Source organism: Centroberyx affinis, unplaced genomic scaffold (genome assembly GCF_046629955.1).
Source record: "Centroberyx affinis isolate AG114_WGS23_722 - 3 ecotype Tasmania unplaced genomic scaffold, CSIRO-AGI_Caff_v1 ptg000046l_1, whole genome shotgun sequence".
In the NCBI taxonomy this organism is placed as follows: Eukaryota; Metazoa; Chordata; class Actinopteri; order Beryciformes; family Berycidae; genus Centroberyx; species Centroberyx affinis.
Genome location: NW_027278759.1, coordinates 936479 through 958094, shown reverse-complemented (window position 1 = coordinate 958094; position 21616 = coordinate 936479). Strand labels below are relative to the sequence as shown.

The window sequence follows — 21616 nt, the reverse complement described above, 5'->3', positions numbered from 1 at the left end:
CCTCCACGGTTTCTTTTTCTTCTCCAACACATTTAAGTTAAGTTAAGTTAAGTTTCCACTAGGGCTGAACGATTTTGAAAAAATATCTAATTGCGATTATTTTGACTGATATTGCAATTGCGATATGATTTGCGATATTAGAGGGAATGATCATTTTTACATCATTATTCTCATTTTCATTGAAAAACGTATTAAAATGATTATGGTGTGATTTTTGCGGGGATCTGTACCAAACAAAGATGTTTTCTTAAGTCTGTAGAATATGATGTGTAGGCCAGGACATCTCTGCAGCACCACGATATTTACTTTAAAATGCTATTTTGACACATTTCACCTTTAACAAATATTGAGCCTCCTGAGATTTGAAAATTGCAGTAGGCCATATTGCAATTTCGATAAAATTTTGATTAATTGTTCAGCCCTAGTTTCCACATGATGCTGTTAAAGTTCGGGTTAGACCGATACATCAGGCTGATATTGGCCTTTTATTAAATACCAGACATCAGCTGATCAGTGTGGTCCAGTGTCCTGTACGGAAAAACAGTCTGGGAAAACCTGATTTTACTTTCCTTGCACATTTTATTTATTTGTTCATTGAATTGCTCAGTAATGTTTCTTCTTCATTTAAAGGCAGTAAATGTTTCCCAGAGTTTCCTCACAGAGCTGCTGACACTGACATAATGTCAGTTTCACTGTCCCATCCCAACCGGACGAGAACAACCAGAACTGACTATTTGTAATTTTTTTTGCATGAAAAGTTAAACATTTATAGATATTTGATACTGGCGCAAAATGTCTGCTTTTGGCAGCTGCAAATACATAAATATCTGTATCAGCCATATAAAACTGAAACTCCAATCTGACAGCTGTTCAGCACGTAAAACATCAGTCTTTCAGTTCCATGTCTGTTGGCTTCGTCCTGCTGCAATCCCATAATACTCCTTTCTCCCATCGTGCGACTTGGCGCTAACACGTCTGTCCGAACGGAGCGACTCCCTCGGGGTTCATGGGTAATTGTTCCTCTGCTGTCTGCGGCGGGCCGGCCAGCTGGGACCTCCTCCTGGGAAGAAGGAGAAGGAGACGGCCAATCAGTGAAGAGAGCATGACAGGTAAAAAAAAAAAAAAACATAAACCAAAAAAAAAAAAATGTCCACCTCAACAAGTCGTTTCGTCTCGTATTCGGTCTCCAAATGTTATTTTTCTTTAAAACAAGTGAAAGAGACAGTTGAGATAATTCCACTTGTTTCCAATGCAGTTTCACTTGTTTCAGGAGTTTTGGAGAAATAAGAGTCAAGTAGCTGCGTTTACATGGAGCCTTTTAATCAGAATAGAAGCCCAATCAGAATAGAAATACCTCATATAAACGCCTCAATCAGAAAACCCTTTAATAATCTGGTCGATGGATAAAATTTCATAAAATTCATAAAACACTCATTCTGATCACTTTCTTTGGTTGGAATATCTCGTTTAAAAAAAAAAAAGACTGGACAGACCCTGGAAGAAGACATATTATATGTCATTCATATAATTGTAATAATGTAATGTAATGTTATTTCAATGTAAATGTCTGACCAAAAACATTAATAAAAAAACAAAGAGGAATATCTCAGCGTAAATAATTTCTTGTTGTAAATAATATCAATTACGTTAACTTTTTTCCCAGCAGAATTTGAATGGATGTGTGTGTTGCTGACCCCGGGGCCCTCGGGCTTGATAGCGGCCCGTTTTTTATATGAAGTTTCTGACTCCGCCCACCCGGGTCAGTTTCGGTGTACGGCGGTGAAAATTACAAACGGACCCAATCGTTGCGAGGGAGCAAAACAAAACAAAACACATACTTTTATCGGAGAGCCTTTCCTGATTTTACTTGAGTTTTAATTTCCTTTGAACTGTCTTTTATTGCCTTTAAAAAATGTTTTTCTCTTCCTATTCTTATCTTTTCCTACACTGTATTGGTTTTTATACACCAAATTGTTTTTATCTGTTTTCTTTTAAGACCTGATGATTTTATGACTTGTCTGTTTTATTTTGCTGCCTTTATGAAGCACTTTGTAACGTGGATTTTTTGCTCTATAAATAAAGATTATTATTATTGTTATTATTATTATCATTATTATTATTATTATTATTATACCCATGCCAAGCACCCGATGCAGGTCCATAAACCCAAAAAAACATAAGTCCATGTTAGAGTGCTGGATTCTGTATCTTGTACATGTCAGAAACTTTTATTCTGATTACATACATTGGAGCAGGTAAACACCATGTGATCCTTTTTATTTAGCGCTCATGTAAACACTTGCGGGTGAATCCTCAATCGGAATAAATTCATTCAGAATTTAAAAAAATAACGCTCATGTAACTGCAGCTCCTGTCTGGAAACGAGGCAGAAAAAAATGCAGATCGCTCCACTTGTACCAAGAAAACGAGACTCGAGTCTAGAAAATTGTTGAAGCGAGTCGATTTGCATTAGAAACAATTTTAGAGCTGCAACGATTCATCGATTCATCGATTAGTTGTCAACTATTAAATTAATCGCCAACTATTTTGATAATCGATTAATCGGTTTGAGTTATTTTTTAAAGAAAAATAAGTCAAAATTCTCTGATTCCAGCTTCTTAAATGTGAATATTTTCTGGTTTCTTTCCTCCTCTATGACAGTAAACTGAATATCTTTGGGTTGTGGACAAAACAAGACATTTGAGGACGTCATCTTGGGCTTTGGGAAACACTGATCCACATTTTTCACCATTTTCTGACATTTTATAGACCAAACAACTAATCGATTAATCGAGAAAATAATCGACAATGAAAATAATCGTTAGTTGCAGCCCTAAATTTCTCTAATTTCTCTTTTCACTTGTTCAGACGAAAAATACGATTTTTAAGACTTGATACAAGCTCCGATAACATGTTGAGATGTTTTATATTTTTTCAGGGTTCGTACAGCTTTTTAAGAGCAAAATTCAAGCACTTTTCAAGCACTTTGAAGGCACCTAAACCAAAAATTTCCAGACTCTCGAAGCCTTTATCAATCTCCTTTCTGCAGGTTGTGCAGTACGCCTTCCTTTCTGTGGCTCCTCTCCGAAGCCATTTTTTATATTTTCATTTCGGCGCCCCATGTCAGTCAATCTAGCTCCGGTCCGGTCCGGTCCGGTCCGGTCCGCTCCGCGTCTTGTGTGAGACACCCGGAGACGACAAACAAATATGATGACGGGATCGTTTCATTTTAAATATTAAAAGATTTTTGGTTTATATGAGTGATTGTGTAGATGAAACACCAGATTATGTTGAAAATCAAGCATTTTTCAAGGAGTATATTCGAATTCAAGTCATATTCCTAACCTTGAAAACATAACGGTTAAAATTAAGCATTTTCTGAAACTTTCAAGACTTTGTACGAACCCTGTTTTTTTTTTTTATGTTTTCAACCGCGCCCCATCTTACCGTTTCCACCAGAAGACGGCGACCCCCATCAGACCGCAGGCGAGCAGCACGGCCGCCACAGCGCTCACTCCTGATGAGAAACGCAAAGAGTTCAGGATGAGCTTCTCCACTCGCAAACCTTCCTCTCAAACACTCCTGAGTCTGTGGGGTCCTGCAGTGTGTTTACTGAGAGGGGCAAACACAAGGGTCCCAAGGAAATATTTCAGGGGGGGGGGGGACATAGGACCTTGGGAACGTAGGACCCTGGGAACATAGGACCTTGGGAACATAGGACCTTGGGAACATAGGACCCTGGGAACATAGGACCTTGGGAACATAGGACCCTGGGAACTTAGGGCCTTGGGACCATAGGAATGACTCCAACTCGAACAGAACCTAATAGTGAAATTCAATGTAGTAATGAGGACGCTATTTTATTTTTAAACCTATTATTAAAGATCCAAAGAGTTTGACATCTCAGATACCACCGGTCTGACTTTGACTAAACTTTGAGGAAAGATGCATTTTGGCACTGTGTTCAATGGTTTTAAAAACATTACACTGATTAGCCAGCAGGAGGCGCTATAAGGTCGAATTTCCAACCTTTAAAAGGCTTGAACTCCTGCATTGTAAGTCTGGTTAACATGAAACTTGCTATACACAGCTTTCTGATTGGCCTAATGAGTGGAACTATAAATAAAGGTCAAAAGTTTTAAACCTGACATTTCAGACGCCATCAAATTTTGTCACAATTTGGAGGGATGACGCCACAGAACGGTCATTCCCATTCAAATCAACACTCCTGGACGGTCTGAGCGGCGGCCATCTTGCTGTGACCCGTTGGACTAGCTTCTGTATAAAGCGACTCACAGCAAGTCACTGAGCTGAGAGGTTTTACAGCAAGAACCAAAGCAGCTTCTCTGTCTCCTTGCTGCCATGGATTGCTAACATGCTAATGTTGACTAGAAGAGCTAGAGAGAGAAGTCCAGTCTGTGATGAAGCTACGTTAGCCTCGTCGCTAACGTTAGCTTTCAGTTGGATTTTGACAGTTTGCCAACAGACTCATCTGCCCAGTTCTCACAGTGTCTTTACAGCCTTAATGACAGACTTGTGTTGTTGCCATAGCAACTAACACTTAAAATTGCATAATCGCTATTTTATGCTGTACTAGACAAATTACCATGGAAAACAGCATCTTGTTACTGATTGGTCCAAGGGCTGCCTGCATCATTTAGGAGAGACAACATGTTTCACTTCTATGCATAATAATACCACTGATGAGATTTATTTTTTTGGCTTGGTTGGACAATAGCCAAGGTGTAGAAGCTCACTGGGGACGATGGCGCCGGTGAGCCTCTCTGTGGTGTTGTTACCCGGAGACACGATGGCGGTGGGTGAGGGAGCGGCGGTGGATCCGAGCGTCGGCCTGTCGGCCCGTACCGGCTCGGCCGAAGGACCTACTGGGACGGCAGAGACAGAGAGGAGGGATGAGCTTTTCCTGAGCGTCCATCTCTCATGAACGGTGCAGGGAGGTGGAGCGGTGTTACGGGGCAGGACGTACCCTGTGTCTGGACTGTGGGTGCGAGCAGCAGACCGGGAGAGGTCGGCAGAGCGGCGGTGTGTTCTTCTTCTGCAGAGACGCCTGGAGTCTGAGCCGTCCGGGAGCGGGGAGAGGCTGCTGTGGCTGAGAGAAGAAGTCCCGGTCGGGTTAGAACAAGACCAAGGGCCCTATTTAAACGATCTGTAGTGCATGGTCTAAAGCGCATGGCGCAAGTGCATTTAGGGCGTGTCCAAGTCCACTTTTGCTAGTTAAACGGCACATAATCTGGGCGCAAAGTAAGGCGCAAGGTGCAAACGGGTGGTACTAAGTCATCTCCCATTCCCTTTAAAAGCCAGATGCGCTTGCACCTTGGCGCATTGCTATTTAAATGGCGGATCACTCAGCTTTTGTCTGGACTACAGGCTTCTGCAGCCAAGCAAAGACCAACAGACCGCATCAGTAACCTAATGTAGCCTATAGGGAAAAACACCACAGCCTACCTCAAAACTTCATCTTTGAAAAAAAAAAACATCGCAACGAAATCAGCATCTGTGTATGAATTTCTAAAATACAATGTATACGGGGAAACGGAGGTGTAGTCATTACTTCAATATATTAAATATTACAGGCACATTGCCAAATGTGCTTAAGCAGCAAAACGACACAAAGAACTGAGCAATTAAATGATAAAACAATAACGAACTATAAGGTATTTAAAAAAAAAACATGACAGGCTCTTTCAATCATCGTGAAATTACTGCATGGAATCCTTGGATTGCGCCATTACGCAGCGCTCAGCTCACGTTTCCTACAGCCGACCTTACAGTGTTATATAGTGTTAAATCATAGGAAATAACCAGTATGGATAACATTTGCTAAATGTGAAATATTTGTAGATATATAATGAGCTCTGTCCATTAAATTATTTTGGGGGCGTGCTTTACGCGCGGATGTCCCATGGAAATACAGAAGCACAATATTGCGCAATTAATCTTTCAGTTTATCCACAGACAGAATATCTCACGTTTCATGTCCAGGAGCTCTGTCTCATCACACTGTTGTTCTAAAGGTATGCCATCATATGTGTGAAATTACTTTACATGGAGTTTTGATGGCGCTGAGTTGGTCAGTGGAAGAAAGGAGGAGAAGGAGAGGGAGAGACTTCACATCTGTCTACCAGCGCCCTGTAGCCCGTCATACTGGTGTAATTTGCGGGTATGTTGCAGGGAGACGATTGAAGAAAATGTATTTCGGTACAATACTCGTTTTTTAGAATTCTGAAAAGGCCTTTTCTATTTTGCATGGTAACGTGTGTGTGTGTGTGTGTGAGAGAGAGAGAGAGAGAGAGAGAGAGAGTGAGAGACAGAGAGAGTGAGAGAGAGACAGAGAGAGTGAGAGTGAGAGACAGAGAGAGAGAGAGAGTGAGAGACAGAGAGAGAGGCGCATCTTACTATGTGCCCTTTAAATAGCGGGAAAATACTGCTTTCCGATACTGTAGATACTGCTAATCGCTTTCCGCTGCCTCAAGATAGCAATGCGCCAACAATGCGCCTGACCACACCTCATTTTAAGACCAACACGCCCATGGGCGCACAGATGGGCGCAAGTACATTTGCTATTTAAACAACATGGGCGCTGGGCGTGAAAATGACAACTGTGTCGGTCAGAAACTAGCAATGACACTTGCGCTGTGCTTTGCGCCGGGTGTAACATAGGGCCCCAAGAGTTTGTTTGAATTTTGTGGAAGCGTCTCCGCCGAGAATCGAACTCGGGTCTCCCGCTCGAGAGTCCGCAGTCCGACTCCCTGCGGGCCACGAGACCCGTGAAGCGGAGAACGGAGCGACCGGCCGACAACACCGTCCACAGAGCCCCTGCTGCCGCGGGGCTGAGAACAGCACATCGTGTGAGACGGACAACATTTCTAAACATCACGGCATCATTGCCAAGTAACTGTTACTGTGTGATTGTAAACCCAGAGTTAAGATAGAAGGGAACAGAGCGCTGCTGTCCAAACATTTGGAGCGTCAACAGCTGATGGAGACTGGCTGCTGAGGAAGACTGTCAACAGAACTGCTGAGTTGCTGCTGGGGAGACAAGTTCAGCTTATCTACTAGGGTCGGGCGATAGGACGAATATATCGGCTATCGGAGATTGGCTGAGTCCATTGCCGGTTGATTTTTTGGGGCGATTTTTTTCATTTTATTTTGCTAATCTAATGGTCTAATTTAATGTTAAATAATTAACCTGTAAAGCGCAATTCAAAGCGTGTGCGAATAGGAACTGGCAGTGTGAGTCGGGACATATTTTGCACTTTCTTGTTGCACTGATTGCCGACGAGTCACAAAACAGGGCAGTGAGCGACTGGATGACAGTGAAGCCTCTTTAGCGGTCGCTGTCCGATCGATCGGTGCCGAAAAGCATCGTCAATTCATAAATCATATTTGAGAACTAGACCAAAAGCTGTATGTGCGGTTGTGCACACTGATCATTTAACAGCATAATATGTTATCCCACCTGTCTGTTCATTTGGAGGCTGCAGGCGGAGGGAGGCTCCTTCATCTGACGCCATCAGACTCTTTTTCAAATCGTGTCGGAGCTGTTCAGTCTGTCTGGACTCGTTTGCAAAGACGGCAAATTACTTCATTTAGGTCCTTCGGCTTGCCGGTTTCGTCCGGTTTAAAACCAAAATAATCCCAAATAGGGGATTTTGTTTTCTTTTTGGCAACGAGCTCTTCCACGATTGTTCGCTGAAGATGGCGTGTGGGGAGTGGGGGACTGCCCCGCCCCCTGCACACACCACACACACACCTGCGTGAATATATCGGCAATCGGTGGTTGATGGGCTGACGGTGGCCGGTTGGAAAATTTTAACATATCACCCAACCCTATTATCTACCACTACTACTACTTTTTTCAGTCTTTTACATGCAAGCCAAAAAGTAAATACAGAACTCACTGACTGAAGTGGAAATTAAGGATTCATGGGAAATGTCAGTTGGATCCTTTGCAAAATAAGACCATAAATCCTTAAGCATAAATGTAAACAACACAAAAAACAACTTTGTCCCCAGCTCTTATTTCTTTACCCAGCACTTTACTGCACTTGAATGTTGTAGGGTCACAGAGATCTGTCTCCATCCACTGTCAGAGCGCTGAGGGTTTGACCCTTGACCTCCTCACTGTTGGCTGCTGGTGACGTTGAAGCTTATTTTACTGTCGACCTCATACATTTCTCCAGATAGGAGCGTGAGCTAAATGCTAAAAATATAAAATGTAATTTAAAATGTAATTAATTTGAGTATAATATATAACTATAACTATTTTCACTCGGACACACACACACACACACACACACACACACACACACAGGCAGCCTTACCGCTCGGTGTCACTGTCGTCGTTGTCTGTGTGGTTGTGGATATTCTTGGGTCCGCTGAAACAGAAGAAATAAGAAGCATTTTACCGCATAAATCCACTGAATGCAGCATGAAGCAGCTAGCAGTGGAAACAAAACTTGTCTCAACAGAGAAACGACTGAAGAGAAGAGTGACGCTTGTTTACATTTTACCCGACACTCATATCCTCTATCCGCTCTTACTCTGTTATTCTTTAACAGATAGTTGTATATCAGACAGATGACAGCTCTACAGCTCGGATCTTTGGGTTCAGGCAGCTGGAGTCTGGTTTCAAACGGCCAACAGATGTGACATGAAATGTGGAGTTTCAATCAATCAATCAATCAATAACTTTATTGTCCCTGATGGGAAATTCTTTGTGGAGCCAAGTACCAAAAACACAAATCACATACACATCTATACAAACTAGAAATAACCGTCTCGCAGTTGTATGCCTCCACCAATAAACTTTATTTTATCATTGCAAGGACAGTCTTTAAAAAAAAAAAAAAAAAAAAGCGACACCTAGCCTTACAAAATGATTAAAGGTCCCATGTGTGTGTGGTGTCATATACCAAAAACACTCTCAATCCATTTCTCCACGTTCATTTTCCAGCATCTCTCTGAGCCTTACCAAGAACAGGCCGTTTCTGTCTCCGTGTCTTTAAGGCTCATTAATATTAACGACCCCTCCGTTCCGATCGGCTAACCGTTTCCAGAGTGAAACGTGAGACGCCGCGGCCCGGCGGCTACAGGTAGGGAAAACTCTCCGGTAATAAACGATGACAACCGCTCAACCGCTTTGAAAAAAACACTTTGTTAGTCTATTATTTCTTACAAAAATGATAATGAGCGAACCTTTGTGACGTCACAAAGTTACGGAAGTCCAAACGGCTCGTTTAGAGGCTCGCTGCACTAATATGGATTGTGTGGATTTAGTTTTGATACTTTCACCATGTTTAGATAGACCATCCAACTCCTTTATCACCACAGAGGAGAGGGGAGTCCTGCTTTACACCATATGGGACCTTTAATAACACATAATTAAAACATATTATGGTGCTTTTCAAAGGTAAAGAGACACAGCGCGTCAGTCTTACGTATGCACTGGAGCTTGGACTCCGACCACTGCGGCCCGGCGGTGGTTTGCGTGCACCGGATGAGGTTGGAGGTTCCCGCCTTCCTCCGGTAGCCGGGTACACAGGTGTAGAAGAAGCTGCCATTCTGCTCGCAGCACTTCTCCGCCTGTGCAGGTTGGGTCTGCTCCCTCTGTGGGGGCGGAGGGCAGGGACACTCACAGCTCACTGGAGGGAAACACACAGGAAAACACCGAAAATCACCAACGTGGGCTGAAGAGACGCTTAAGGAGACAGAAACAGGAGGGAAAAAATGGTAAAACTTTGGAAAAGAAGCCTGGTGAAATTACCGGTTTGTGAGTCAATATACTCAGATAGCAAAGGAGAAAAAAAAATATGATTTTAAGCTCAAACTGGGCAGTATTATCGTTTATCTTCTTTCAGTGGAATCATATTGTAGATGATACTGTGATATCCCGATACACAATTCTGTCGTCTAAATTGATCCATAACAAGCAAATTGTATTTAAAAACTCATTTTAAGGAATATTATTTGTAAGTTTTGTCTGACATCACACCTAACATCACCATACACTTATTGAACATGTGATTTTGCATACACAAGCAATATTGTGATATACAGTACTGTGCAAAAGTCTTACGCATATGTCAAAGATATCCACAAAGTGAAGATGCTTTCAAAACTAATGAAATGAAAAGTTTCTGAATATCAAAAAAATTACAATAAACAGCAGTCTACTGGCACACTAATGCAGAAAACAAATAAACACCTAAGACTTCTAAGAAATTTATATAACTATTTTCACTCGGACACACACACACACACACACACACACACACACAGGCAGCCTTACCGCTCGGTGTCACTGTCGTTGTCTGTGTGGTTGTGGATATTCTTGGGTCCGCTGAAACAGAAGAAATAAGAAGCACTTTACCGCATAAATCCACTGAATGCAGCATGAAGCAGCTAGCAGTGGAAACAAAACTCGTCTCAACAGAGAAACGACTGAAGAGAAGAGTGACGCTCGTTTACATTTTCTGTTTCTGTCGCTGTGTCTTTAAGGCTCATTAATATTAACGACCCCTCCGTTCCGATAGGCTAACCGTTTCCAGAGTGAAACGTGAGACGCCGCGGCCCGGCGGCTACAGGTAGGGAAAACTCTCCGGTAATAAACAATGACAACCGCTCAACCGCTTTGAAAAAAACACTTTGTTAGTCTATTATTTCTTACAAAAATGATAATGAGCGAACCTTTGTGACGCCACAAAGTTACGGAAGTCCAAACGGCTCGTTTAGAGGCTCGCTGCACTAATATGGATTGTGTGGATTTAGTTTTGATACTTTCACCATGTTTAGATAGACCATCCAACTCCTTTATCATCACAGAGGAGAGGGGAGTCCTGCTTTACACCATGTGCACCTTTAATAACACAAAATTAAAACATATTATGGTGCTTTTTAAAGGATAGCAAGCAACTGAAGTCCTTGGTTGACAAAATTACAACACTTATACAAACTGTATCCTCTGGATTTGGATATACAGAACGATAAACTTCAGGTAAACCTTTTTTCCCTGCACAATGTAGCATTTTGAAGTATGACTCTTCAAAGGTAAAGAGACACAGGGCGTCAGTCTTACGTATGCACTGGAGCTTGGACTCTGACCACTGCGGCCCGGCGGTGGTTTGCGTGCACCGGATGAGGTTGGAGGTTCCCGCCTTCCTCAGGTAGCCGGGTACACAGGTGTAGCGGAAGCTGCCGTTCTGCTCGCAGCACTTCTCCGCCTGTGCAGGTTGGGTCTGCTCCCTCTGTGGAGGCGGAGGGCAGGGACACTCACAGCTCACTGGAGGGAAACACACAGGAAAACACCAACGTGGGCTGAAGAGACGCTTAAGGAGACAGAAACAGGACGGAAAAAAATGGTAGAACTTAGGAAAAGAAGCCTGGTGAAATTACCGGTTTGTGAGTCAATATACTCAGATAGCAAAGGAGAAAAAAAAATATGATTTTAAGCTCGAGCTGTGATATATATCGATATAAAAACATTCCTTATGATTATATTGTAACCATTCTACTCTAAGCTGACCATATGACACTGCAGTTTTACAGATGTATAATTGATTATAAACATCAAACAAAAAGTTCGGAAATTTGTGTTTGGTAGATTATTTCTCTGTTGTAACAATGCTTCTTGGCAATACATTTTATACCGTTGGAAAGTCTGTTTATTTCCCTTTTAAATGGTGCCTCATTTGTAAGGAACATGCATTTGTGGGATGAGCAGCACAGCTGAGTATGTGGGTTGCGCTCATGTAAAATTTGCCAAATCTTCTCTGCCAATGCCAAACAGCTTATTCTGCTGTTGCTATTGACTCTTGTTTGGTGTTGTTTGGTGGATTCGATGATTGAAGTCTATCAGTAACAAGGAAGAAACAAGACATATTGGCAATTTTACAATTTATTCATTTAACAAACAGTCAGGAGCCTCAGTAGCGTGTGGAAGAACCATACACAGCCACAACAGCCTGGCACCTCCTCCTCATGCTGGTCACCAGCCTGGTCACACACTGCTGTGGGATGGCATTCCACTCCTCAACCAGGATTTGTCGCAAGTCAGCCAACGTGGTTGTGTCGGTCACTCTAGCACAAACAGCACGCCCAAGCTGATCCCATAAGTGTTCAATTGGGTTGAGGTCAGGACTGCTGGCAGGCCGTTCCATTCTCTCTACTCCCAAATTCTGGAGGTAGTCTCTGATAAACCCCGCTCTGTGGGGGCGAGCGTTGTCATCTTGGAGGATGGAGTTCGGTCCCAGACTGTGGAGATATGGGATCGCCACCGGTTGCGGAATCTCATCTCGATATCTCTCTGCATTGAGACAATGATGACAAGCCTCGTTTTTCCAGTGATGGAGATGCCGCCCCACACCATCACACCGCCTCCACCAAAAGGTGTTACTCTATCGGTGCAGCGATCAGCATAGCGTTCTCCCCGTCTTCTCCACACTTTGACCCTACGATCCAACTTCCATAGGCAGAATCTGGACTCATCGCTGAACATAACGTTCCTCCACATGTTCAGGTTCCAGTGCAGGTGCCAATCAGGTACCTGATTGTCAGCACCTGGGGGTACCGGAAGCTCAAAACAAGAGTCAATAGCAACAGCAGAATAAGCTGTTTGGCATTGGCAGAGAAGATTTGGCAAATTTTTCATGAGCGCAACCCACATACTCAGCTGTGCTGCTCATCCCACAAATGCATGTTCCTTACAAATGGGGCACCGTTTAAAAGGGAAATAAACAGGCTTTCCAACGGTATAAAATGTATTGCCAAGAGGCATTGTTACAACAGAGAAATAATCTACCAAACACAAAGTTCCGAACTTTTTGTTCGATGTTTAGAAATTGAACTCATGATGCTCTTACCAAGTTTTTATCCTATTAAAACCATATTGCATTGAAAAGTCCTAGATATTTAGTTTTCTTTAAGATATTAAATTGATACTGGACTCTTGATTTGTTCTGACTCGACTTGCTGTTCTACATTTAGACTTGAGACTTGACTTGACTTGGGTTCTGGTGATTTGGGACTTGACTCTGATTTGGGACTTGACTCTGACTTTGATGACTTGAAAAGGTTTCTAAAGTCTTGACTTGAGATCTTGTGTTTGTGTAAATGACTCAGATTGAAAGTGATGAGATTTGTTCCAGCAGACGACTGAATTTAAATTCTGTTTTCTGAATTTGTATGGAATGATTGAATTTATTGAAGTTGAAACTGATTATAGAAATCAAACTCATGATGCTCTTACCAAGTTTTTATCCTATTAAAACCATATTGCATTGAAAAGTCCTAGATATTTAGTTTTCTTTAAGATATTAAATTGATACTGGACTCTTGATTTGTTCTGATTTGACTTGGTGTTCTACACTCAGACTTGAGACTTGACTTGGTCATCTACATTTAGACTTGGGACTTGACTTGAGACTTGTGCCTCAAGACTTGAGACTCGAGCAACGTTGACTTGGTCACACCTCCGGAACTCAGCGTTGAGATGCATTATAACAAGTAAACAAACCTTGTCGCACCCGTTAGACCAATCAGTGTACTTTTGAAAACGCTGTAGAGATATCATCTGTTTTATAGTTCAATACAGAAAAGCAGATTTATCTGTAACGGATTCACACTCAGGTCTGACTTCAGCAGGAACAAACTTCCTGAGGCGAGACACAGTTTATCCAGAGGATAAATGTAAGAATAAAAATACACTGACCGGGCCACTTTATTAGGTACTTGTTAACCTAAACAGCCTGCTGCTCCAAACAGCCAATCACGTGGCAGCAACTTAATACATGAAGCGTGCAGACAGGGTGAAGTGGTTTAGTGTTTTGACTTTGAGCGGTCTGACTGCTGGTTCAGCATCAGACACAGCTGCTGCCCTCTTGCGATTTTACAATAGAATAGAATAGAATAGGATAGAATAGAGTAGAGTAGAGTAGAGTAGAGTAGAATAGAATAGAATAGAATTTTGTTGTCCATCGCAGTGGAAACTTACCTTTTGGCTTCACTGTAGGGCTGAACGATTTTGAAAAAATATCTAATTGCGATTATTTTGACTGATATTGCAATTGTGATATGATTTGCGATATTAGAGGGAATGATCATTTTTACATCATTATTCTCATTTTCATTGAAATGATTATGGTGTGATTTTTGCGGGGATCTGTACCAAACAAAGATGTTTTCTTAAGTCTGTAGAATATGATGTGTAGGCCAGGACATCTCTGCAGCACCACAATATTTAAAATGGTATTTTGACACATTTCACCTTTAACAAATATTGCGCCTCCTGCGATTTGAAAATTGCAGTAGGCCATATTGCGATTTCGATAAAATTTTGATTAATTGTTCAGCCCTACTTCACAGGTTGATTAAAATGTGACACCACGCAATAAATAAATACAGTACAATGCAACACACAACAACAATGTACGCACTTCACACTACAGTCTGTAGAGTTGACAGAGAAAACAGCTTGTTAATGAGAGAGGTCAGAGGTCAGAGGAGAACGACAGACTGGTTCAAGCTGACAGAAAGACAAACGGAGACAACAGAGCATCTGAACACACACGTTGTTCTCTTATGATAAATGTTTTTTTGTTTTTTTTCTGTTGTCCCTTGCACAACAGAAGGTCCCAATATGTTTTAAGTCAGCTGTGATTGTGCCCGTGCCTAAGAAACCCAACCCAAGCTGTGTGAATGACTACAGACCTGCTGCTTTGACGTCTGTTATCATGAAAATCTTTGAACGCCTGGTATGTACCCGTCTTTCCAGTGTTGTTGTCCTAGATAGAGTCTTATCAGTTTGCATATAAAGCAAACAGTTCTGTTGATGATGCACTTTCATTGTGCCCAGAGGGCCTCTGGTATGCAAGGGTTCGATTACAGTTCGGCTTTTAATACCAGGGTTCCCACACATTTTCATGGATAAAATTTCAAAACTTTTCCATGACTTTTCAAGGGTCCATAATAGAATTTCCATGTAATGTGAGGCGGTGACTCTGAATCTATACCAGAAATTATTACTACACTGGACATATAGGACACACCTCTTTATATTGGATTTTAGTGCTTTAGAGTCACTGCATCACATTACATGGAAGCTATTGAAATAAAACATGGATTTTCCATAAAAATATTAATATAAAATACAAGAAACACTAAAATCCAATATAAAGAGGTGTGTCCTATTTGTCCAGTGTAGTAATAATTTCTGGTACTGATTTGGAGTCAGTGGGTCACATTACATGGAAGCTATTGAGAAAGAAACATGAATTTTCCATAAAAATATTTATAAAAAATAGAAGAAGCACTAAAAAAATTGTATTAAAATATTTATGTAAAATAAATAAATTACACATTAGCAATCCAAAAAAACTCCGCTGTCCGGAGTGAATGTCTGGCGAATATCCAACTTAAAACTAACGTCACCGCGGAGCACGGACCGCGCGCGTACTGCTCAAAATGATAGCTTACCTGTTGCAACAAATTTTAATAATTATTTTATTTTAATGGAATTGGGTCAGAACCTTACAAATACTCATCTTCCCCAAGTTTCAGTTTATGACAAATCTGCTCTAACTCTGACACCTATAAATGAGGAAAAGGTCAACAAAATCCTATCAAACAGCGAACCGTGGGAACCCTGTAATACTATTCTCCCATCCCGGCTGCATGACAATCTCTTTCATATGGGAGTTGAACAAGTTAGTTAGGAAGTTGTCCCTGTGTCAATGGGTGCTTGACTTTTTGTCGGAGAGGATACAGGTGGTCAAAATTAACAATAAACTCTCTAGACCCTTAACTACAAAGAGTACAGGAGTGGGGGCAGTACACACCTGCCCCCACTCCTGTACTCTTTGTACACAAATGACTGTATTTCCCACTCCCAGTCTGTTAGGATGTTTAAATTCGCTCATGACACCACAGTAGTGGGTTTGATCTCCAACAATAACGAAACTGCCCACAGAAGTGAGATTTCGTCACTGGTGGACTGGTGCAACGCAAACAACCTGGAATTAAATGTTTCTAAAACCCAAGGAATTAGAAGTGGACTTTCGGAGGAGCCGTGGGGACCACCTGCCCCTTGGTCATCAACAACTCTGAAGTTCAACAAGTGGACAGCTACAAATTCCTGGGAGTGACAATCTCCTCCACCTTGAAATGCGGGGATAGCACCACTACTATTCTCAAGAGAACACACCAGAGACTTTTCTTTTTAAGACAACTGAGAAAATGTGGTATATCCAGGGATGGTATGGTGCAGTTTTATAGAGCAGTGTAGAGTAATAGAGTAATTACTACTGTATTAGTTTTGGGCACGGCTAAAACCCTAAAGTGATTTTTGCACAGATTCTTCTCTTGTTTGTCATCGCCTGGTTTAAAAACCAATTTACCTCCAGATGACAGACGAAGGGGCCGCTTCATGTTCAGACTCGGCAGGAGGATTTTCCTCTCGGGCCGATCTGTTCTTTTCCTCCTTTGTGTTTTACTTCAATTTTACTTACTGCGTTTTTCCCCTAGAGCAGTGGTTCTCAACGTGGGGTCCGGGGACCACCAGGGGTCCCTGAGTGGGGGGTTCCAGGGGGTCCCCGCCAAAGATGAATTGTTCAACTTCAGCATTATTTAATTTACAAGAAGTTAACACAAGTAGAGAATGTAGAAGAATGACTGTTCTGATCATAGTTTCTCTGTTATCTCTCTACCTACAATACAGACAGTCATGGAATTCTGGACAAAATCATATCTGACAATAAAAATATTCTCAGATTTGGGTGCGAGAGACAAAATCTCATCAAACAGGGGTCCGTGGCTCTAATGTGTAGTAAATTAGGGGTCCTTGATATGAAAAAGGTTGAGAATCACTGTTATAGAGCAGCAGTGGAGAGCGTCCTTACCTATGCAAATAACTGTGTGGTTTGGCAGCATGTCAGCTGAGGACAGGAGTCAGTTGGACAAAGTGGTGCGCACTGCATCCAGAATTATGGGATGCGATCTCCCACCCCTAGTTTTTAAAGGACCCCTCTCACCCGGCTAACAACCTTTTTAATCTTCTGCCTTCTCAAAAAAGACTCTGAAGTGTTAAGACCGGAACATCCCTGATTCCAGAACAGCACATATCCAGAAGCTGTCCACCTCCTTAACACTCTAAACTCAGTAGGTTTAAATAACTGTGCAATAAGCCAGATGTTTTTTTTTATTTATTATGCACTTACGCACTTGAAGCACTTTATCTAGTGGGTCGTTTGATGTTGCTGCTAATTCCCCTACAGCTGATAATGTGTCTTACCCCTGGTGTTCTTATGTGTTGGAGTGTATTTTATTCTACCCATTTGTTTTATGCTTTTATGATTATTTTATGGCTTGGATGTTATCTATCGGTTTTATACTGTTTTTTTTTTGTGTTTTATAAGTGAGTGGTTTGTCTGTGTTTAAGTGAGCTCACTAAGACAAATTCCAATCTACTCTGTTGATACAGCAATAAAGTATTGAATCTTGAATCTTGAATGTTGCTATTAGGGGATCCGATATTCATCATTTTTCCAATTATCGAAATCGTTATTTTGTCTGATATGATTGCCGATAAAATAAATAGGAGCTCCCTGCACTTTATTTTTCAAATTATAATGTTGAAATGTTGTGTTTTCTAGTATTTAATTAAACATAATAAGGCATTTAAAGGTAGTTTTGTGTTAATGTCAATTCTGACACTTTACTGCAAATGTATATCGGCCCCAAATATCGGTTATCGCTCTCCTTGATTACTAATAATCGGTATCCATATCGGCCCTGAAAAAAACATATCGCTTGCCCCCTAGTTGCTATAGCAACAGATGACCAGCCCACACTGGATAGGTGTACCTAATAAAGTGGTCAGTGTAGGTGTTCAAAGGTCACTGGGTCTGGATTTCATATTCTGGTTTGTGGTGAAAAGCTGAATCTGTCCGGTGAAAACACGCATGGAGTTTCCTTCAACATGACAAACCGCTGACTCCTACTCTAATATGGAAATGATGTGTGGCATTAAAGTCTAATATGGGCAACTGTTAAAGTCGGGAGTCATCTTAACACATTTACTTACAAAACAGCTGTTTTTACGAAAGTCATCTGCATATTTTTTTTTTTAAATCTTGTCTGATGAAATTTAGCAGGCAAAGTTCTTCTGAAATGGATAGATGAAAGGTTTTTTTTGTTATGAAACCCTTCATATGTGTATTTGTATGTTTTTATGATATTATATTATAGTATATTTGTATGTTGTGTGTATCTGTGTGTTACCTGTATGTTTTGTGTTTTATTTAGTATCGATTCAAGTGTGTTTTTAACAAGGGTGAAAGTTATGGGCTCAGCTAAATAAGATTTTGTAAAAAAAGATTCTGAGCTTGTGAAATGATTTTTGCAAATAATTTGAGACTTGCAGTTGTATATCAGCACTTATGAACATGTGAAAACATTTTGCATGAATGTATTTGAATGTGTGAATGTGTAAAAAAGAAAAGAAAAGTTAAACAAACAAATATAATGTATAAACCAAGCTGTATACCAAACTGTGCAATATCAATATTTCCTATGTGCAATAATGTGAATTCAACCGTTTACTGTAACTGTTTACTGTTTACTTATTTATTTATTATATCTTGCTTTTTACTGATGCCTTTTTTACTTGCTTTTGCACTATCCCCTTTGCTGCTGTAACACTATAAATTTCCCCCTTGTGGGATTAATAAAGGATTATCTTACCTTATCTTAAATGTGTAGAAAAGATTTGTAGTTGTAAACAACATATTGTGAATGTGTAAATAATATTTGTGGACAAATGATTTCAAGTGTGAGGTTGCAAAAAAAAAAAATCAGAGCAAACAGATAAGATTCAGAGCAGCAAAGTCTGACTGAAAAATGTCGCTCAAAGTTGAAGTCTGTTCACGTGACATCCAGGTTACGAGCACTTTTGACCCTGTTTTGCCTCGGGAGTCAACTAGCCAATGGGAACGCTTCTCTTTTGACTATCCAATCAGGGAGTGAGTTTTACTATCCAATCAGGGGGCGAATGGCTCTGGCGCTCCTGTCAGAGTTCATAGTTCGAGTTCGTAATTCTTTTTGTACACATTCACACATCCAAATACATTCATGCAAAATGTTTTCACATGTTCACAAATGCTGATATACAACTGCAAGTCTCAAATTATTTGCAAAAATCATTTCACAAGCTCAGAATCTTTCTGACTCTTTACTGAGCCCATAGAAAGTAACTAATGACATTTACTCACATTACTGTAACTGAGTAGCTTTTTTGTCTACTTGTACTTTTTGGAGTATTTTTTAAAGTCAGTAATGTTACTTTTACTTAAGTTTTCACTGCAGTATTGTTCTCGACTCTATTTTAAATCCCATCCATCACAGAACAGATTGTGTCTCTCCAGCAGCAGCAGAAACTGGATCAACATAAACTGACTAACTGGATCCATTCACAGTGAGAAGAGGAATCTGACTTTACTTTGTTTCTGCTCTTTATTTTCTCGTTTCTAATGTTTCCAGTGAAAAGAATCTAGTCTGAACTCTGTCCTCTCTCCTGTTAGAATCACATGGAAAAGATCACAGCATTAACATCGCTCTCTTATCTAAGGACATTTTACTTTAGGACATTTTTAATCAGACACTTTTTTACTTTTACTGAAGTAGATTTTTACACCGGTACTTTTATTTACGGAGCCCCTAAAGTCCCGAAAGGTGATATTTTTTTTTATCTTGTGCAAAAAAAACAAAAAACTAGTCTGGGGTTTAAAGAGAGTCTGTCACTTCAGTACATCTTCAGTACATCTTCAGTACATCTTCAGTACATCACTTGAAAGCCCACTTCCTTCAACAGGAAAACGTGGTTAACCTGCTACAGGACTTACAGCTGCTTATTCTTGTTTTTGTCAAATGAAATAAGTCTGTGTTGCTAAAGCACAGACAGAAACACAGACAGGCAGACAAATAAACTGCAAGTTGACAGGCATGGCATCAATTTATGCTCTCTGATACACAGCAATTATGAATCAAAATCAACTAAATCCAATTCATTCTAATATTTCACATTATTTCCACACGAAAAATCACTATGATATTCCTATAGGGATCTGTGGTCCTCAATAGTGTTTGTATTTTTTCCCCCCTATCATATCATAATATTCCCATACTATTTACATTACATAGGTATTACAGCGCTGTGTTCACGGCCATATTGAAAAAAAAAAACATTTCGTAGGCCTATGTGAGAGAAAATGGTTCAAAATTTATCAAAATGTATTTGTCCATGTAGATGATATTGATTTAAAATATTTTTGGACAGTGGCAATACATTTTCCTCCCGTGTCGATGCTATATCACAGCTTCTTTCCCGACATAAATAAATGTTAAACCGGATTTCTTTCATACGTACAAATACTTTTTTTTTTGCCGTGTCAACAAAATAAAAACAAAACTTAAAGACGCGTCGTCACGCACGCATTCAATTCAACGTCGTCATTCTTCAATTCAAGATTTTGTGTTTATTTTTTGGACATTAAATTAATCTACACACTGTTTTGACAATTTCGGCATACTTGGAAACGCTTTTTGTCGTGTGAAGTGTGTTTAATTTTGCCTTTTTCTTTTTCTTGCACTAACCTCCGTCCGAGCTGGTCGGCGCGACCCCCAGCAGACACACCGTCGTTATAAAAGCAGAGACTGAACCCAGATCCATCTGGCGGCTCTGTTCGGGTTTAAAACCGGTTTGCCATTAGACCCGAGCCCGGTGTAAACCATCATCTCAGCCCTCCTCCGGTTCCTGCGTCTTCTTCGTTCCTGTCACTTTGGTTTCGCTTTCGCCTCCTTGCGTTTAACCCGCAGCTTCTGTTCCCGCCCTTCCTGGGTTTTATCTGTTCTGATTGGTCGACGGGAGCGGCCATGTTTGTAGTCCCGCACCGACACTTCTGGACTATCATTAAATTTGATGAGGTGACGTTTTGTGAAGAAAATGAATGTGCTAGCTTCATTGAAAAGTTAAAATGTCTTAATTTTTAAGAAATAGTTTAAATGTGTTTTGAAATTGCTTACTTTGATGTAGAGCAATTCAATGAGATGGAATGAAACAGATTTTTGTAAATACAATGATCACGTCATGTTTATGTCTCCTACAGTCGGTGTTACTATGGTCTAACCAGTGGTGGAAAGTAACTAAGTACATTTACTCAAGTACTGTACTTAAGTACAATTTTGAGGTACTTGTACTTTACTTGAGTATTTACATTTTATTCTACTTTGTACTTATACTCCACTACATTTCAGAGGGAAATATTGTACTTTTTACTCAGATCAATATTTTATATTTAAAACATTTGATCATCTTTATAAAATAACTATAAAATAGCATTGTTATAGATTAGACTACCCAAAAGTATAGCTAAATTGTTAAGATTAGCTTCACGTTGACAACTTTAAAATGCTGCTTACATGTACATGTATGTCAATAAATCAGTATTAATATTCCAATAATTTATGAAAAATATAACTCTCTAAATGGGGACAGTTTGCATAATGAGTACGTTTACTTTGATACTCTAAGTACATTTTGCTGCCA

At 40.5% G+C, this 21616-nt stretch overlaps 1 protein-coding gene across 6 annotated transcripts; it reads right to left on the bottom strand.

Annotated features, from left to right (window-relative positions):
- Nucleotides 1-819: 819 nt before the first annotated feature.
- il15ra (interleukin 15 receptor subunit alpha) lies at nt 820-20848 on the bottom strand. Of its 6 annotated transcripts, none has more exons than XM_071518157.1 (9): nt 20665-20848; nt 11099-11302; nt 10313-10363; nt 9462-9665; nt 8346-8399; nt 4988-5110; nt 4758-4886; nt 3448-3517; nt 820-1060 (listed from the first exon to the last, which is right to left on the bottom strand). In XM_071518157.1, the coding sequence occupies exons 1-9, from the start codon at nt 20738-20740 to the stop codon at nt 967-969; spliced, it is 1005 nt and encodes a 334-aa protein (XP_071374258.1). In that variant the 5' UTR covers nt 20741-20848; the 3' UTR covers nt 820-966. The 6 variants fall into 6 exon arrangements, with proteins under 6 accessions (XP_071374258.1, XP_071374277.1, XP_071374267.1 ...); XM_071518176.1 differs by having other exon boundaries at nt 4800-4886; XM_071518166.1 differs by having other exon boundaries at nt 4758-4883.
- Between the last annotated feature and the right edge of the window lie 768 nt (nt 20849-21616).

Excerpts from the sequence above, each read along its gene's own strand:
- il15ra (XM_071518157.1), bottom strand. The coding sequence starts at position 20,740 with ATGGATCTGGGTTCAGTCTCTGCTTTTATAACGACGGTGTGTCTGCTG. Across the intron at positions 10,364-11,098 it reads GTCCAAGCTCCAGTGCATAC|CGGACCCAAGAATATCCACA; the intron begins GTAAGACTGACG and ends CTTCTGTTTCAG. Across the intron at positions 1,061-3,447 it reads GCCGTCTTCTGGTGGAAACG|GAGGAGGTCCCAGCTGGCCG; the intron begins GTAAGATGGGGC and ends CCTTCTTCCCAG.